General features: G+C 44.2%; 1 protein-coding gene across 4 annotated transcripts in view; it reads right to left on the bottom strand.

Moving 5' to 3' along the window:
* Positions 1 to 544: 544 nt before the first annotated feature.
* The window catches only part of MLX (MAX dimerization protein MLX), a 702,906-nt gene continuing 683,270 nt past the window's right edge, over positions 545 to 20,180 (bottom strand). For all 4 annotated transcript variants that reach the window (XM_044054697.1, XM_044054694.1, XM_044054695.1 and 1 more), the window contains one exon: positions 545 to 2,466. In XM_044054697.1, coding sequence (XP_043910632.1) covers positions 2,410 to 2,466 — 57 coding nt within the window. In that variant the 3' untranslated portion in view covers positions 545 to 2,409. The remainder of the gene's footprint in view (positions 2,467 to 20,180) is intronic.

Genomic DNA, 20,180 nt, shown 5'->3' with positions numbered 1-20,180 from the left:
AACTGGTAAATTAGTTTCAGCCAGTGTCACTTCATGCTTAAGTTAAAATGACTGTAATATGCAGTTACTCATATCTACAAAGGGCTATATCGTAGTTTTAGGCTTTATCCTCCTGAAGAAGAGGAATATTATAGACTACTAGTCTATAACATTCCATTTCAAGAGGATGACGGCCAGCACTTACAATGATCAGCAGAATGCTCAACACTTAAGTTAAAATGCTGTGTTTTGTTCACTACACTAGTTCAGTATGGCAGTGAAAAATTAATGGCCATTACCCTTGTCACACTAGCCTTTCAACAGGGCAGGGTGAAGGCAATGACACCGATTTTTGGAATCCTTCCTCAAAACTGCAAACACAATGGGCAAACTATCATGTGATATGTGGAAAAACAGTTGGCTTGCGGGGAAAACTGGCAAAAAAATGTATGGTCAACTAGTCTATTTTATGATAAACTACAAAACAACGAATACACTTTGTGACACACTGAATATTCATTTGGGCAGAACTACATCTAAAATGACAGACAGCAGAGCACAGATGGAAGGCTATTTCTGGAACAGATCAGATTTATTGCTTGCAGACAGATTGCCATTGTCTACAAAGTTTGCCATTTTCCAGCAATGGGATTAATACAAGAAAATACGTAGCCAAAGCCCAATAAACCTATCAGCTGAAGTGAACAATGTAAAATGCTTCCAATATTTCTTGTACATCCCTAATCTTAAGCCTTAGAAGGTTTCTGGCCCTACTGCTATGTATTTCACTTCATTTTTTTTGTGTGTGTGATAACCCCACCCCTAAAAAAAAAAAAAAAAAAAAAAAAGGCAAGTCTTAATAAGTACGGCTACTGCATTTCCACGTGGAATATGCTTCCTAACTTTAAAGGGTCAAATTCTCAGTTTTGTTTATCAGCAAGCTTTACAATGAGATCTAAGTCATGCTACAGCTTCTCCGCCTCCAAAAAGTACAAGACACTACAATGGACTTCAAGCAGCAATGCTATACAACTCCCTACCTCACCTGCTCTGACACCAAATAACCAACATGACGAGGTATTCTAAACCTGGTGTGAAGTTACTTGAGGTTACAGGTCAAAAATGGTCTGTGGCTAAAAAGGTCACATATAAGACAAAGCTGTTCTGTATTCCACATTTCACGAGATGACTCAAAGTACATAAAAGAAGACAATAATTAATCACTTGATTTCAAACAGTACACCAGCTGCTTTGCTACTCTGACCATTGATTTAAATGTCTTTGCTAACACACTGCATAAAGGGAAAAAAGGAATAATAATACACATCATGGACAGCAAATCCAAATTCAAACAATTCATTCAAGACATCTATATAAAAAGCAAAGTCATAGAAAGTGTCCAAAATTTACTAAAATTCAGTACAAAGCAAAAAAAAAAAAAAATAAGCCTCCGATATGGAGGCAATTTATGTTTTAAAAATCATCAGGAACTGTTATACTTAAAGCAAACAGCAGTCTTCATAATTATCACAGATGTGCTCTTAAACATATAACTGCAGACTTAAAGGAGATGCATCTAATAAACCACCTAAAACAATTCCATTTTAGGAGAATTAAAAATACATGCAAAATGCAGAGCTCATTTTTGTTACAGATCGTTTCCAGGGCTACTTTTGAACTAAACAGCAATGCAGTACGCCATCAGTTAGTATACCCGAGTAAATTGCTTTAAAAATGTGCAGAAAATTATGAAAGTAGTCACTCAAGCTGCCAGCAGTCACTCCAAAGTGTGCTTCTTAGGGCTATTAGTTCTTTCCTTTATGTACTGTATTGATATGAAATGTTACGAATTCATTTGACTTGCAGGAAAATCATCATAATACAGAAATCAGTTCAGTAAAAAACCTTTTGGCATCATTGCTCAATTACTCTGCTAAGACTTGCAGAAGCTGCATTGGGAGCCTCATCTACAATAAAATATAATGCAAAATTTTTTCAAATATTTCTGTAAAAAATTTAACACTGTTCCTTTTAAATTATAAGGATTACTCCCTGAAGCCTTAAAAAATAAGAACCATCACAATTCAAAGACTAATATTAACATTGGGAGATTGCTGGGAACAGTACTGTATAAACCTGCCAAATAAAATTTGTGTGTGTATGTTGGGTGGAGAAAATCTCCGATAAATATTTTCACAGCACTATTAAAATGTCTTTCTGAAAGGACACTTAAAAGCATCAGTTCAAACAGGTGCTGCAATGCAGAATTGCTTCCAGATCTCAAGTCATTTTGGATGATGCAGTATGGTGACACTTCCTTCTAGGTCTGCAATCCAAGGTAAAGCTCTTTCAGATGCGTAAGAGAATTTTAGTCAGAAGGCAGACCAGTTCTTCAAGACTGAGGAGCCCTCCTCTTCTTCTGAGATATGATCAATACAGCTGATTATTTAACTGACGTAGTACACCAATCACAATCTCTCGCAGTGTCTGAAAAATATTAAACAAATCCTTTTTTTGTCACTTTCTTGTTGGAGACCACAAAAATAAACACCTCAACCTCCCATCAAGTCAAAAGTTTTCCTAGCAATTAAGAAGCCTTATTCTGCAAAGTGTTGCTTACACAAAGTCAAGGCCATAATACAAGCAATCTAACATTCCTGACAACCAGTATTGAACCTAAATAACCTAAGCATCTTGCACTGATCAATTAGACAAGTTATATAAATGTATTTTCCCTTGCAATGATCAATTATACAAGACATGTAAATGTATTTCCCTACCACATCAGATGTATTCACTGCACTGCTGCCACAGTCTTAACAGAGTTTCTCATTACTTCTGATACCAAACTATTCTTTGTACAATGGAAAACAAGTATGTACTAGGCATAAGGTCCAGAAGATCACTGAGAAACATAGCCAGTTAAATAGTGTAACTGGCTGAGTGATGCTCCTTGATTGACGTGTGCCACATTACATACTCCAGGAGTGAATTTGCGATAGTCCATCCAAAGGTGTAGAGTAGTTTTGGAATGTGACCAATGTATTGCAATGCTTGATCTGTAAGTGAAGCTTTTTTTCTTAAGCAGTAGATTAAGTGGGTTAGGAATTTATTGTGCTAGCATGTTCTTCTTACGTCTTGGAGAAAGTTTATACGTTTTTAGACTGGATGTTCACGATACTATTTGTTTTGTTTAAGTGTAGAAGATCAAGCAGAGTGGCATCCTCATTTAACTGACATATGCATGTACCTTCTCTGTAAAAGAGATACATCCACATGCCCCTTCGCTTAGATACCCCATGAAGGAATAGTTGTGGTTATCTGAGCAAATCAGGTGGGGGCACTAGAAACATATTTGTCTCCAAGGCATTTATTCCTAGGAAGGCTGCAATTCCAATAAAGTGGAGCTCTCTCCCTGAGGGATCCACACCCTTCAGTATGTAAAGGGTGCCAATGCAAGTTCCAAGCCCATCAGTTAAACATCTGCTTTCAGCACATGCAAAAGTTTTGGCAGCAGGAGGACTGTCAATCATTACAAGGCCTAGTAAAAGGGTCAGACTAATAAAAAAAAAATAGTATTAAAAAAAAAAAAAAAAAATCAGCACATTGGGCGGCATTAGTCGTCCAGCGGTTAGTGATGTTGCCTCACAGCAACATAACTTTCTGAAGGGGGGAATGCATAGAAAAACATCCCCTTCTGAGAGAATGATAGGGCATCCGTATTCCATGCCTGAGTGTCAGGAACTCCTGCACAAAACTTTGGAGGTTGGTTGTTCATGGGGGAGGCAAACAGACTACTTGAAGAGTACACCACTGGTGGATAATATCCAGAAACACATCCCTATGCAACATCCATTTGTGGGACTGAGTCATGGACCTGTTTAATGTGTCTGCCACAGCATTCTAACTGGAAGGAATGTAAACTGCCTGCAGACTCAGCTGACATTGATTTGACAACTCCCAAGCCTTGACAGCCAACCTGCACAGGAGATATGACACAGTCGCCCCCTGCTCTCCTTTTCTGAGGGTAGAAGGCAAAAGCTTAGAGGGTTTATCTGCAGTCACTGAGACTGTAGCTGGGTCTACAGAAGGGCACTTAAACAAAAAATTACAATCCTCTGGCACTTTATAGAACCTGTCTGGCTTTTTTGGGGCAGGAGGTGGATAAAGTGAGGACACTTAGGAGCAGAGGAAAAAGCATCCAAGAAGACCAGATGCACAGGAGGAAGAGAAGCTCCTGTGGATTGGATTGCCCAAGGACCATTAAGGCTTTAAACAGTCCTTGTGAAAAGGCTTGCCAATCAGTGGATTGTTCCTGAGAAGGAGAAAAATACTTGGTTTTCTGCTTCTTCTTCAAGTGGTTCCATACTGTGGAAGAACGAGGGACCAGACATCAGCCTGCATTCGACAATATTGCTAGGGATGTCCTCACAAACCAGGACTCGTGTAATGCCTCAACAGCTTTCAGAGTCAATGAGCCTGGGTTCCCCCTTCACCCGAAGCAGATGTCTCCATACCCCATGAGGACATGTAGCAGGATCCTTTGCAGCCTTCACAAGGGTACCCGTGGAAAAATCTCCAGCTATCTCCAAACAGGTCTCCAGGTGAACATCTGCTTTGAAGAAACGTCCAGAATTGGAGGAGCAGCAGAAACGTCAGGCCTGAATTTCTTGGCCTTCTTCAGAGCAGGCTCCCCTGAAGGACCTGACACACATTCCATAATGTTGCGTGCTAAGCACTTAAGACACTGGTTCTCTAGATACAGATTAAGAGAAGCAAGACGACTATGCAGAGTATTTGAGACAAAGGCCTTACAAACAGCACAGGAGGTATGGTCACTGTTAGGGCCTATGCAAAAGAGACAAAGATCAAGGGAATCTGTATGTGGAATTTGCTTTCCACACTGACACTCGCCCTTCTTAGATGACATGTAACCTCAGCAAAAGTACGGTTGTGTACACTTACCATAAATGTAGATATTCGAGTATATTCACTGTTGCAGTCATCACATTTGGGTTATCCCTGCCAGGGTAACCCTCGGCCGGCCTGAATACCAAAGGCTTAGTATTTCTGTGTCGGTTTCTGTCGCTTCAGGACTGATGTCAGGTAGTCAGTAGTACAAAGAAAGGCAGCCAACGCTATTACATCAGTATTTCTTGCCCTAACCTGTCAGGAGCCCCCAAGTAGGAGCCAGGTTCTGGTGGAAGAACCCCACCAGTAGAAAGTAAATACCAATATGTCCCTTGTAATGAAAAAGAAGAAAAGGGGGATGGAGGGAGGGAAACCAGGACTGCAACAGTGAATACACTCTAACATCTACATTTATGGTAAGTGTACACAACTGTACTATGTTCTTAGTGTTTCATTGTTACAGTCATCACATTTGGGTTGATTCCCAAAGCTGAGGAAAAGGGTGGAGGCAATCAAGGAAACTAGGGGTTGGGGCTAGGATGCCCTGCAAGACTGCAGAGGCAAACCCTGCCCTGGATTTGGAGAAGAGAGGCAGGTGGTAATGTTTGGTAAAAGTGTGAACAGATGTCCAGGATGTCCCTGGTGGGGACTCCTCTGAGGAAAGCTGCAGAGGTGGAGGCTGCTCTGGTGGAGTGAGTCTTGACCCCCTTGGGGAGAGGCTTTCCATGTTGTTTGTAGCAGAAATGGATGCAGTGTGCTATCCATTTGGAAATGGTTTGTTTGGAGATGGCTTTGCCTTCTGCCCCTGTAGCAAAGCTAACCAGCAATTGATCAGACCTTCTGAAGGGTTTGGTCCTGTCTAGATAGAATCTGAGCTGTCTATGCACATCTAGAGAGTGCAGGATCCTTTCCCCCTTGTACTGGGGATTAGGGAAAAAAGATAGGCAAATGAATGGATTGGCTGAGAGCTACATTGGACATCACCTTGGGCATGAAGGATGGGTTAATTTTGAGGGATACCCTGTCAGCATGGAAGATGATGAAGGGTTCCACAGCCATGAGCACTTGCAGCTCGGAGACTCTTCTGACTGAAGTGATGGCCAGAAGGAAAGCTGTCTTCCAGGAGAGAAATTTTAGCTCTGCAGAAGAAGCTGGTTCAAAGGGGTGCAGGGTGAGCTTTTCCAACACAAAGTTAAGGTCCCAAGCTGGGGTTGGTGTTCTTCCGTGTGGCCTCAAGTTGCTAGCCCCTCTTAAGAGCGGTTTGATTAAAGGGTTTGAGAAAAGGGGCTATTCAGTGGGGAAATGAGCAGAGGCATGAATTTTTATAGAGGAGAAAGCAAGGCCACTGTGTAGTAGGGTCAGCTAAGTAATCCTAGATGAGAGGGAGGGAGGGCTGTGCCGTATTGGCTCCCTTAGCCTGAATCCAGGTACATAACCTTTTCCATTTGTCAGCACAAGACTTTCTAGTGCTAGGGCGTCTGGCTTCACGTATAACATCTAGAACCTGTTTACTGAGGTTGGCAGACTAATTGGGGGTTAGGGAATAAGCCAAGCTGCCAGACTGAATGTCTGCAATCGGGGATGCATGAATCCCCCTTCCCTCTTGGTCAGGAGGTTTGGAATCTGAGGAAGATGTCATGGTGGCAGAGGGGACAGGCTGAGCAGCAAGGGGTACCAGTGCTGGCGAGGCCAGTCTGGAGCTATAAGAATTGTCCTTGTTTTTTCCTCCTTTATTTTGAGCAGTACCCTGGGGATGAGAGGTAGTGGAGGAAAGGCATAGACCAATAGATTGACCCAGGGGAAGGACAGGGCATCCACTTTCCAAGCCATGCAGTGATGCTCACTTGTGCAGAATTTTCTGAGCTGACGGTTGATGTGGGAGGCAAAGAGATCACCTTCGGGATGCCCCATTTCTGAGTTATTAGGGTGAAGTTTCTTCTGTTGAGCTGCCACTCATGTGGGTCCAGAAGATTTCTGCTTAATTTTTCTCCCAGAGAATTGAGAGAACCTGGTAGGAATTCTGCTAACAGGTGCAGCTGCATGGCAGAGGCTGTGTGCCAAAGACTCATGGCCAGCCTGCATAGAGGGTAGGAGTGAGTCCCTCCTTGCTTGCTGATATACTACATCATAGTGGTGGTGTCTGTTTTGATCAAGAGAGCCCCTGGGGAGAGAAGGGGCTTGAAAGCTATCAAGGCATGCTGGACAGCCATCGTCTCTTTTTGGTTGATGTGCAGAGGGATTTGCTGCGGGATCCATTGGCCCTGTATGCACCTGCTGTCCAGGTGTGCATCCCAAGCAAAGTCTGATGCATCTGTGGTGAGGGTCTGGGCTGGGGGGGTGCTGACAAAAGTAGCCCCATGTTGTGGGAGCATGCTGTTGCCCACCAAAGAAAATATTTTCTGAGGCAAGGGATTATAGGTATAAGAGTCTCCAGGCCTTGACAGTGTTGACACCAAAGGCTTTTTAGGTACCACTGAAGTTTCCTCATATGCAGTCTGGCATATGGAATGAGTAGTATGCAAGATTCCATGAACCCCAGAGCTAGCAGGATCTGCCTTGCAGATACCTGGGGTCTGGTGGCTAGTTGAGAGAAGTAGGCTGTCAGGAAAATTTGCTTTTCTGGTGTAAGGATGGGATGCTGTGTCCAAGCTCGCTCCCAGGAATATAATCCTTTGGATGGGCACCTGTTTGGATTTCTTTTCGTTGACAGTGTACCCTAGGGAGGTTAGTAGGGACTTTACAAAGGCCAGGTGCTTGAGCAGCTTTTCCTGGCTGTCTGCCTGAATTAAGCAGTCGTCGAAGTATGGGTAAATCTGGATATTCCTTTGTCTGCAAAAGGCAATGCCCAGAGCCACACATTTTGTGAAAACTCTGGGAGCAGTAGATAAGCCAAAGGGAAGCGCAGAAAACTGAAAGTGCTGACATCCTGCCCTGAAACGGAGATATTTCCTGCATGATTCCCTGGTAGGAATGTGGAGATAGGCCTCTTTTTAGATCTCTGCATTCCTTGTGGCTGCTGTCTGGGGGTCTAGTTCCCCAGGGCCTGGGCTGGACTGATTTAGTGGGAGCAGGAAAGGACCAGTGCTTGGTGGGACAATGCCTACTGAACCTGGGTGGCTGGACCTGTAAGAAATTATTAACTGTCTGCATAGATTTTGCTTTTTCTTCCATCTTTTTTAAGACCTCTTCTGCCTTAGTGCCAAATAACTTGTCTTTGTTCAAGGGGGCATCCAACAATTTAGATTTGACATGGTCTGGCAAGGGATGGCTTCTAATGACAGATCCGGTGACTGCTGCCCTGCAAGAAGCTTCTAGGACGTCAAAACCACAGTGCAAGGTGTGTTTAGTTACTTGACTTGCAGAATGGATTAACTCTTGTAGCTCTCTAGATTCTGCACAAGCAGGAAAGGAAGACATTTTTTGTTTGAGAAGTTCCAGGGTATGTTGCTGAAATTTTAGCATATGGAACTGACAATTTAGTGCCCTGATAGCAAGACTAGCTGAGGTGTATACTTTTTTATCCAATCTGTCTAGTGCTCGGGAATCCCTATCTGAGGGTTTGGGATTCTTAGCAGAGGTTGCTTTAATCCCTTTAGGCACTTGAAAAATTACCTCAGGGTGAGCAGTAGGATTTTTAAAAATAAATTTGAGAGAGTCAGGGACTTTATAGTACTTGTCTGGTTTTCTGGGTGCAGGAGTCAAGCTGGATTCCAGGAAAACATCCTCCACAACATCCAGGACTGGGGGGGTGGCCAAGGGTCTGTGCTGTGGAAGATCTAAGAATTCCCCCACTCTCTTTTTAGACTGAGGGTAGTCCTGACTCTGTCATTGGAAATGCTCCCTTAAGGTATGAAGGGTTTCCCCAAAGGAAAAACCCTCTGGGGGACAGGCTGAAGGGATGGAATCCTCTGCATCAGAATCCTCATAATTAGAGAGGGGTTACATGTCTTCATATTCAGATGCATCATAGTCATCTGACTCTTGTTCAGACAAAAAGTACAGTTTTGTACCTACCATAAATGTAGATGTTCGAGGATCCACATTGCTGCAGTCCTAACTATTGGGTAGTCCGCTGTCCAGTCGGCCCGAATACCAAAGTATATGGCTGACGTCGGTCAGGGCGCATTAGACTGACGTCAGTACGTCAGGGTACTAATGCGCATGACCGACGTCATATCCTCAGTCTTTTCTTGCCCCAGATGTCAGAAGACCCTGAAAAGCTAAGGCCAAAACCAAAAATTCCAAACATACCTGCACCAAAAATATGTACAATATATACAAAATTACCAGAATATAACCTCACCTACACAACCACCCTAAACACAGAGGGGAAGGAGGGAGGGTAAATTGGACTGCAGCAATGTGGATCCTCGAACATCTACATTTATGGTAGGTACAAAACTGTACTATGTTCTTCATTCCACATTGCTGCAGTCCTAACTATTGGGTAGAATCCCAAAGCAGAGGTAAGGGAGGCTGGCAAATCATAAGGAAGCAGGAACTGACAACATGCCTTGCAAAATAGCTGTGGCAAAACCAGCCCTAGACTTAGAGTAGAGAGGAAGGTGATAATGCTTAGAGAAAGTATGCACTGAACTCCAAGTAGCTGCCTCCAAAATATCCTTAGTGGCCACCCCTTAGAAATGCTGTAGAAGTGGCAGTAGCCCTAGTGGAATGAGGCCTAATTCCAGCTGGAATCTCCTTGCCATGATGGGAATAACAAAATGCAATGCAAAACCCAATCCACCTAGGAATAGTTTGTTTTGACACAGGCTTGCCCTCTTGCTAACCCAAAGCAAAAGAAACAAACAACTGCTGAGACTGCCTAAAATCCTTAGTCCTGCTCAAATAATAACGCAATTGCCTGTGTACATCTAAAGTGTGCAAAATCTTTTCCCCTTTATTTTGGGGATCTGCATAAAAAGTAGGCAAATGAATAGTTTGGTTTAAAGCCACACTAGAAACCACCTTAGGCATAAAGGAAGGATTAGTAATGAAAGATACCTTATCCTTATGAAAAATCAAAAAGGCTCTACCGCCATAAGGGCCTGCAACTCAGAAACCCTTCTTGCAGAAGTAATGGCCAACAAAAAGCAGTCTTCCATGACAAATATTTCAATTCAGCAGTAGCCGAGGCTCAAAAGGTTGTAGAGTAAGTTTCTCCAACACAAAATTGAGATCCCAAGCAGGAGTAGGAGCTCTATGGGGGTCTTATATTCTTTGCCCCTCTAAGAAATTGCTTGAACAAAGGATGAAAACAATGGTGGGTCACAATCATAGTGAGCTGAAATTGCTGCAGCATGAATCTTAATGGAAGAGAAAGACAAACCTTTGTCTAATAACTCAGTAAGATATTGAAGAGCCACACTCAAATTAGGCTCAGAAATCTCCAAATTGTTTGCTGCACTCCAAAATAAAAATCTCTTCCATTTTTCTGCGTACACTTTCCTTGTACTAGGTCTTCTGGCTTCCATAATCACATTTAAAACTTGTTGAGGAAGTTGAGACCTGCTGTCTTTCAAAACAGAATATGCCAGGCTGTTAGATGAAGAGATTGAAGCTTGACATTGAGCAGATGACCGTCCCTCTGAGACAACAGGTGTGGAATCAAGGGTAAAGGCCATGGAGGCTTCCTTACCAGACTCCTCAGTAATGGGTACCAGTGCTGCCGAGGCCAATCTGGAGCTATTAAAATCATCCTTGGCTTGTCTTGTCTGACCTTTAGAAGCACCTTTGGGAGAAGAGGCAGAGGTGGAAAAGCATACACATGAAGATTTTTCCAAGTGAAAGAAAGAGCATCCACTTTCCAAGCTGTGTGATGAAACCTCTTTGTGCAAAACTTTGGCAGCTGGTGGTTTAGTGGAGAAGCGAACAGATCTATGTCTGGAGTTCCCCATGACACTGTCAATTTTTGAAATACATGAAGATCCAGATGTTCTTCATTCCACATTGCTGCAGTCCTAACTATTGGGGTAGTCCGCTGTCCAGTCGGCCCGAATACCAAAGTATATGGCGCCGGTCAGGCGCATTAGACTGACGTCAGTACGCCAGGGTACTAATGCGCATGACCGACGCCATATCAGTCTTTTGCCGCATGGTCCGATGCAGAAGCAATTTTGCGAGTGCAGGTTGGCGTTCTGAAAGTTTCTGAAGTCAGAGTTTCAGACCGAATCAAAGTTGGCTGGGCTAGAATATTTTGGTTTTTCTTGCATCAGTATTTTAACGGATGTCAGAAAAAGTGAATAACTGTATTTCTTGTGGGAAACAGATACCTCATAGGGATTACCATACTTTGTGTATACCTTGTTTAGGGCCTGAGCACGACGTTGTTGGATGCCGCTCTTGTGCTAGATTTAACAAACGCACTATTAAGAGAAGGTTAGACTGTGCCAGGTTAGTGTTTGGGAAGCGTTGTAATTATAAAATGCCGCCGGATGCTCCGGCGCTTCGGCTAAAACACGCAAAGATAAAGCAGCAAAGCCTAGGGTGGAGGAACCGACAGTCCCAGACGCCGGTTCTTTGGAAGGCACAGTGGAGCCGGAGGTTTTGCCAGGTGTCTCTTTGGAGTCTCAGGGAGACTTTACTGTTACAGGATGTATCCTCTCAGGAAGTAGGCCAGGCTGAGGGGCTTCTCAGGTGGCTGTTCTTCCCTCTCTTCCTAAGGTGGTTAGAGCCTCCCCTTCAGTTTCCAAGGCTTCTTTGAGGGGCAGGCCAAGTTTAGCTTCTGTGGGGTTTCTCCTAGTGCTTCAGGATCTTTGCCTAAGAAACATATGCTTAAAATGGCAGAGGATTTGATTACTATGATTAGGGGTTCTATGCCCTCCTGATAAGAGGCCTAGGGTGGAACCTGAGTTTGAGAGTTTTGAGCAATGCTCGAGGCTTGAGTCTTCGGCTGAAGACTTGCAGGAGTACCCTCCTTATTCTGATTCTGATGTGGATGATTCTACTCCTTCTGCTTCTCCTCCTGAGGATTTTTCATTTTCAGAGACTCTGCATTCCATGAGGAGCATTTTAAATGGGAAGGTCAAGATTTCTCTGATTCCAGGAAAAGGCTTAGGAATTCTTGTTTTACCCCAGCATAGGCCTTTAGCTATACCTCCTGTTTTGAATGTGGTGGAAGATGTGTTTGCAGAGGCTTCCTGAATCCTGATTCTTTGCCTCCTGCCCCAGTTAAACCGGATAGGTATTATAGGGTGCCTGAAGCTCATAAGTATCTTTTAAGAGTCCTAGGGCAGACCCAGAAACTGTCTCTCAGGGGCCTAAAGGTGTGAAGGCCTCAGTTGTTAAAAATCCTGTCCCTCCTGATAAAGAGGCAAGGGCTTTGGATAGATGGGGAAAGAAAGTGTATACTTCTTCCACTTTAGCCATGAGGGCGTTGAATTGTCAGTTTCACATGTTAAAATATCAGAATTATCTTCTTTCACAGTTGAAATCTAAGGTGGATGCTCTGGCTGAAGGTATTGAGTGTAAAGAGTTGCAGGATTTAGTTCATGTGTCTGAACAGGTGGGTAAACATTCCTTGCAGTGTGGTTTTGATGCTGTGCAGGCCTCCTCCAGGGTGGCTGCCACTGGTTCTGTTCTTCAGAGGCACGCCTGGCTGAGAGATCAGAATTTAGCTGAGCATGTTAAGACAAGGATTTTGGATGCTCCTTTACAGTCTGATGTGTTGTTTGGTTCGCCTGTGGAAGCAGTTTTGAAGAAAATGGAGGACAAGGCCAAGTCTATGCAAACTGTTAAAGATTTTTTGCAGGTGCAGCCTCCAAGTTTAGTAGAAATTGGCCTACTAAGGGATGGACTTATCCTGCTTATGATTCCCAGTCTAGGGGTAGGTCTAGACGTAGGGGCAGAGCTCAGGGTTCTTTAGGCCTAGGACAGGGAGTTCCCTGCTCAGACTTCTGGTGAGGGCAGGGGTCAGTCCTTTGAAAGCAGACCCAATGACCTGCCTTTTCAGCTGCCAGTATTCTCGCCTGGCAGCACCTTTGGGAGGAAGGCTGTCTCTTTTCAAAGAAAATTGGGATTTAATTACCCAAGACAGATGGGTTCTGGATATTATTCACCACGGTTACAGGTTTTATTTCCATACCTTGCCTCCTTTCAAAGGCATGCCAGACATTCCTCCTTTTCAAAGAACAGAGGCTCACAAGCAAATTTCTCTGTTGCTCCAAATAGGGGCCATTCAGTCAGTTCCTGTGCGAAAAGGGCCTAGGATTTTATTCTCGCCTGTTCCTAGTACCAAAGAAGGGGAACACGTGGAGACCAATTCTGGATTTATCTATCCTCAACACTTATCTGGACATTCCCAAGTTCAAAATGTTGACGTTACAACAGCTTTTACCTCTGCTGGGCAAAGATCACTGGATGGTAACTTTAGATCTCAAGGAAGCTTACCTTCATGTGCCAATAAGACTAAGTTGCAGGAAGTATCTGCGTTTTCGAGCTGGAAATTCTCATTATCAGTTCTCTGCATTGCCCATTGGCTTATCTACTGCGCCCAGAGTATTCACAAAGGTTCTGGCTCCAGTGATAGCTTACTTCAGGCTAAAAGGAATCCAAATCTATCCTTACTTGGACGACTGCCTGATTCTGGCTCAAGAAAAAGAAGATCTTCTACAGCATCTGGAATATATCATAGCAGTGCTAAGATGCCTAGGGTATTCTGTGAACGAAATAAAGTCCAGTCTAGTGCACTCTCAATACATGTGCTTTCTGGGTGTGAGACTGAATACAGCAGCCCAGATGGCCTTTTTAACCCCGGACAAACAAAAGAATCTTTCCAGTTACTTCCATCATCTATCTCTTCAGTCCGGGCTGACTGCAAGGGCAGTCCTTCAAGCCTTAGGGTTCATGGCATCTTGTATTCTGGTGCTTCCCAATGCCAAACTGCATATGAGGAAGCTACAATGGTATCTCAAAAATCTGTGGACACAGCACTGCCAGGATTTGGACACTGTCATTCAAATAATACCTTGCATTCAAAAGGAATTTTTGTGGTGGGCTCAGGAATGTCACCTAAACAAGGGACTCTCTGTGACCGCCAGAGGCAAGTCAGATTCTAACGACAGATGCCTCAGATATTGCTTGGGAGCTCATCTAAATGGAAAGTGGATACAAGACAAGTGGCCTGCCAGACTACAGCATCTACATATCAACATGAAAGAGATGTTAGCAGTTCAGTTTGCATTAATTGCTTTCAAGGAGTTACTTCTTCCAGGGCAGGTGTTGATTCTAACAGACAACACAACTGTCATCTGGTACATCAACAAACAAGGGGAACACATTCTTACCCATTGTGCAGACAAGCAATGATTTTATGGGAGACTGCGCCAGTCTGCAACTAACTCTTCAGGCAAGGTTTCTGCGGAGCACAGAACTCCTTAGCAGATGTATTAAGCAGACAAATCATGGATCCCCACAGTGGAAACTGGATCTTCATGTATTTCAAAAATTGACAGTGTCATGGGGAACTCCAGACATAGATCCGTTCGCTTCTCCACTAAACCAACAGCTGCCAAAGTTTTGCAGAAGGGATTTCATCACACAGCTTGGAAAGTGGATGCTCTTTCTTTCAGTTGGAAAAATCTTCATGTGTATGCCTTTCCACCTCTGCCTCTTCTTCCAAAGGTGCTTCTAAAGGTCAGACAAGACAAGCCAAGGATGATTTTAATAGCTCCAGATTGGCCTCGGCAGCACTGGTACCCATTACTGAGGAGTCTGGTAAGGAAGCCTCCATGGCCTTTACCCTTGATTCCACACCTGTTGTCTCAGAGGGACGGTCATCTGCTCAATGTCAAGCTTCACTCTCTACATCTAACAGCCTGGCATATTCTGTTTAGAAAGATAGCAGGTCTCAGCTTCCTCAACAAGTTTTAAATGTGATTATGGAAGCCAGAAGAGCTAGTACAAGGAAAGTGTACGCAGAAAAATGGAAGAGATTTTTGTTTTGGAGTGCAGCAAACAATTTGGAGATTACTGAGCCAAATTTGAGTGTGGCTCTTCAATATCTTACTGAGTTACTGGACAAAGGTTTGTCTTTCTCTTCCATTAAGATTCATGCTGCAGCAATTTCAGCTCATTATGATTGTGACCCACCATTGTTTTCGCATCCTTTGTTCAAGCAATTTCTTACAGGGGCAAAGAATATGAGACCCCCACGTAGAGCTCCTACTCCTGCTTGGGATCTCAATTTTGTGTTGGAGAAACTTACTCTACAACCTTTTGAGCCTGCGGCTACTGCTGAATTGAAATACTTGTCATGGAAGACTGGTTTTTTGTTGGCCATTACTTCTGCAAGAAGGGTTTCTGAGTTGCAGGCCCTTATGGCAGTGGAGCCTTTTTTGATTTTTCATAAGGATAGGGTATCTTTACGTACTAATCCTTCCTTTATGCCTAAGGTGGTTTCTAGTGTGGCTTTAAACCAAACTATTCATTTGCCTACCTTTTATGCAGATCCCCAAAATAAAGGGAAAAGATTTTGCACACTTTAGATGTACACAGGCTATTGTATTATTTGAGCAGGACTAAGGATTTTAGGCAGTCTCAGCAGTTGTTTGTTTCTTTTGCTTTGAGTTCAAAGGGCAAGCCTGTGTCAAAACAAACTATTTCTAGGTGGATTGGGTGTTGCATTACTTTTGTTATTCCCATCATGGCAAGGAGATTCCAGCTGGGATTAGGCCTCATTCCACTAGGGCTACTTCCACAGCATTTCTAAGGGGTGGCAACTAAGGATATTTTGGAGACAGCTACTTGGAGTTCAGTGCATACTTTCTCTAAGCATTATCACCTTCCTCTCTACTCTAAGTCTAGGGCTGGTTTTGCCACAGCTATTTTGCAAGGCATGTTGTCAGTTCCTGCTTCCTTATGATTTGCCAGCCTCCTTACCTCTGCTTTGGGATTCTACCCAATAGTTAGGACTGCAGCAATGTGGAATGAAGAACATAGTACAGTTTTGTACCTACCATAAATGTAGATGTTCGAGGATCCACATTGCTGCAGTCCATTACCTCCCTCCTTCCCTCTGTGTTTAGGGGTGGTTGTGTAGGTGAGGTTATATTCTGCTGATTGTGTATATATTGTATATATATTTTTTGGTGCAGGTATTTTGGGAGTTTTTGGTTTTTGGCCTTATCTTTTCAGGGTCTTCTGACATCTGGGGCAAGAAAAGACTGAGGATATGGCGGTCATGCGCATTAGTACCCTGGCGTACTGACGTCAGTCTAATCGCCTGACCGACGCCAGCCATATACTTTGGTATTCGGGCCGACTGGACAGCGGACTACCCCAATAGTTAGGACTGCAGCAATGTGGATCCTCGAACATCTACATTTATGGTAGGTACAAAACTGTACTTTTCCACTCGTGGGGATCCATGATTTGTCTGCTTAACACATCTGCTAAGGAGTTCTGTGCTCCCGGCAGAAACCTTGCCTGAAGAGTTAGTTGCAAGCTGAGCGCAGTCTCCCATAAAATCATTGCTTGCCTGCACAATGGGTAAGAATGTGTTCCCCCTTGTTTGTTGATGTACCACATGACAGTTGTGTTGTCTGTTAGAATCAACACCTGCCCTGGAAGAAGTAACTCCTTGAAAGCCATTAATGCAAACTGGACTGCTAACATCTCTTTCATGTTGATATGTAGATGCTGTAGTCTGGCAGGCCACTTGTCTTGTATCCACTTTCCATTTAGATGAGCTCCCCAAGCAATGTCTGAGGCATCTGTCGTTAGAATCTGACTCGCCTCTGGCCGGGTCACAGAGAGTCCCTTGTTTAGGTGACATTCCTGAGCCCACCACAAAAATTCCTTTTGAATGCAAGGTATTATTTGAATGACAGTGTCCAAATCCTGGCAGTGCTGTGTCCATACATTTTTGAGATACCATTGCAGCTTCCTCATATGCAGTTTGGCATTGGGAAGCACCAGAATACAAGATGCCATGAACCCTAAGGCTTGAAGGACTGTCCTTGCAGTCAGCCCGGACTGAAGAGATAGTTGATGGAAGTAACTGGAAAGATTCTTTTTGTTTGTCCGGGGTTAAAAAGGCCATCTGGGCTGCTGTATTCAGTCTCACACCCAGAAAGCACATGTCTTGAGAGGGTACTAGACTGGACTTTATTTCGTTCACAGAATACCCTAGGCATCTTAGCACTGCTATGACATAATCCAAATGCTGTAGAAGGTCTTCCTTTTCTTGAGCTAGAATCAGGCAGTCGTCCAAGTAAGGATAGATTTGAATTCCTTTTAGCCTGAAGTAAGCTATCACTGGAGCCAGAACCTTTGTGAATACTCTGGGCGCAGTGGATAAGCCAAAGGGCAATGCAGAGAACTGATAATGAGAATTTCCAGCTCGAAACGCAGATACTTCCTGCAACTTAGTCTTATAGGCACATGAAGGTAAGCTTCCTTGAGATCTAAAGTTACCATCCAGTGATCCTTGCCCAGCAGAGGTAAAAGCTGTCGTAACGTCAACATTTTGAACTTGGGAATGTCCAGATAAGTGTTGAGGATAGATAAATCCAAAATTGGCCTCCACGTGTTCCCCTTCTTCGGTACTAGGAACAGGCGAGAATAAAATCCTAGGCCCCTTTCTGGCACAGGAACTGGCTGAATGGCCCCTATGTGGAGCAACAGAGAAATTTGCTTGTGAGCCTCTTGTCTTTGTAGAGGAGGAATGTCTGGCATGCCTTTGAAAGGAGGCATGGTATGGAAATAAAACCTGTAACCGTGGTGAATGATATCCAGAACCCATCTGTCTTGGGTAATTAAATCCCAATTTTCTTTGAAAAGAGACAGCCTTCCTCCCAAAGGTGCTGCCAGGCGAGAATGTACTGGCAGCTGAAAAGGCAGGTCATTGGGTCTGCTTACGAAAGGACTGACCCCTGCCCTCACCAGAAGTCTGAGCAGGGGAACTCCCTGTCCTAGGCCTAAAAGAACCTTGAGCTCTGCCCCTACCACGTCTAGACCTACCCCTAGACTGGGAATCATAAGCAGGATAAGTCCATCCCTTAGTAGGCCAATTTCTACTAAACTTCGGAGGCTGCACCTGCAAAAATCCTTAACAGTTTGCATAGACTTAGCCTTGTCCTCCATTTTCTTTAAGACCGCTTCCACAGGCGAACCAAACAACACATCAGACTGCAAAGGAGCATCCAAAATCCTTGTTTTAACATGCTCAGCTAAATTCTGATCTCTCAACCAGGCATGCCTACGAAGAACAGAACCAGTGGCAGCCACCCTCGAGGAGGCCTGCACAGCATCAAAACCACATTGCAAGGAATGTTTACCCACCTGTTCAGACACATGAACTAAATCCTGCAACTCTTTACACTCAATACCTTCTGCCAGAGCATCCACCTTAGATTTCAATTGTGAAAGGAGATAATTCTGATATTTTAACATGTGAAACTGACAATTCAAGGCCCTCATGGCTAAAGTGGAAGAAGTATACACTTTCTTTCCCCATCTATCCAAAGCCCTTGCCTCTTTATCAGGAGGAACAGGATTTTTAACAACAGAGGCCTTCACACCTTTAGGCCCCTGAGAGACAGTTTCGGGTCTGCCCTAGGACTCTTAAAAGATACTTATGAGCTTCAGGCACCCTATAGTACCTATCCGGTTTAACTGGGGCAGGAGGCAAAGAATCAGGATTGAGGGAAGCCTCTGCAAAAACATCTTCCACCACATTCAGAACAGGAGGTATAGCTAAAGGCCTATGCTGGGGTAAAACAAGAATTCCCTAAGCCTCTTCCTGGAATCAGAGAAATCTTGACCTTCCCATTTAAAATGCTCCCTCATGGAATGCAGAGTCTCTGAAAATGAAAAATCCTCAGGAGGAGAAGCTGAAGGAGTAGAATCATCCACATCAGAATCAGAATAAGGAGGGTACTCCTGCAAGTCTTCAGCCGAAGACACAGAAGCCTACGAACATTGCTCAAAACTCTCAAACTCAGGTTACACCCTAGGCCTCTTATCAGGAGGGGGCATAGAACCTCTAATCATAGTAATCAAATCCTCTGCCATTTTAAGCATATGTTTCTTAGGCAAAGACCCTGAAGCACTAGGAGAAACCCCCACTGAAGTTAAACTTGGCCTGCCTCTCAAAGAAGCCTTGGAAACAGAAGGGAGGCTCTAACCACCTTAGGAAGAGAGGGAAGAACAGCCACCTGAGAAGCCCCTCAGCCTGGCCTACTTCCTGCGAGGATACATCCTGTAACAGTAAAGTCTCTCCCTGAGACTCCAAAGAAACACCTGGCAAAACCTCCGGCTCCACTGAGCCTTCTAAAGATCCGTCGTCTTGGACTGTCGGTTCTTCCACTCTAGGCTTTGCTGCTTTGTCCTTGCGCTTTTTGAAGCGGGCGCCGGAGCCTCCGGCGGCATTTTATAATTACAACGCTTCCCAAAACTAACCTGGCACAGTCTAACCTTCTCTTAATAGTGCGTTTGTTAAATCTAGCACAAGAGCGGCATCCAACAACGTCGTGCTCAGGCCCTAAACAAGGTATACACAAAGTATGGTAATCCCTATGAGGTATCTGTTTCCCACAAGAAATACAGTTATTCACTTTTTCTGACATCCGGTTAAATACTGAGGCAAGAAAAAACCAAAATATTCCCAACGGGGTACTTAGCCAACTTTGATTCGGTCTGAAACTCTGACTTCAGAAACTTTCAGAACGCCAACCTGCACTCGCAAAATTGCTTCTGCATCGGACCATGCGGCAAAAAAGACTGAGGATATGACGTCGGTCATGCGCATTAGTACCCTGACGTACTGACGTCAGTCTAATGCGCCCTGACCGACATCAGCCATATACTTTGGTATTCGGGCCGACTGGACAGCGGACTACCCAATAGTTAGGACTGCAGCAATGTGGAATGAAGAACATCTACAGGGTACAGATCTCTTTTCCTTTTGGAAGGGGTAGCTTGGCTTCCCCTGATCAGCATGATAAGGTCTTCCGCCATTTTAAGCATTTGAAACTGAGGCAAGGAAGCAGGAACCCGAGATTGGGTCGTCTGTTTCTTGGGTGTGGTTCATACCCTGGGCCTAAGAAACTCGGTTTTCGAAAGAACGGTAGTTGTGAAAGAAGCTGTCGGTTTGTGATGAGAATCGGTAGTGCTAAGGACTTCCTCAGAAGCCAGTGCCTGCTCAGCGGCTCCAGACCCATCCAAGGTAGCGATGACCGCAGGATCCTTAGTCGAAAAAGAGTTTTGTGGCATACCAGACTCCGAAAGGGTCTTGGCAGCAGCCTGCGAATCCACAGAAGCAGGCATCAGGGACTGCGAAAGTGCCTCAC

Source organism: Protopterus annectens, chromosome 13.part0 (genome assembly GCF_019279795.1).
Source record: "Protopterus annectens isolate FY-2018-M chromosome 13.part0, PAN1.0, whole genome shotgun sequence".
Classification (NCBI taxonomy): Eukaryota; Metazoa; Chordata; order Ceratodontiformes; family Protopteridae; genus Protopterus; species Protopterus annectens.
The sequence above is the reverse complement of the archived record's forward strand: the minus strand, read 5'-3'. Positions and strand labels throughout refer to the sequence as shown.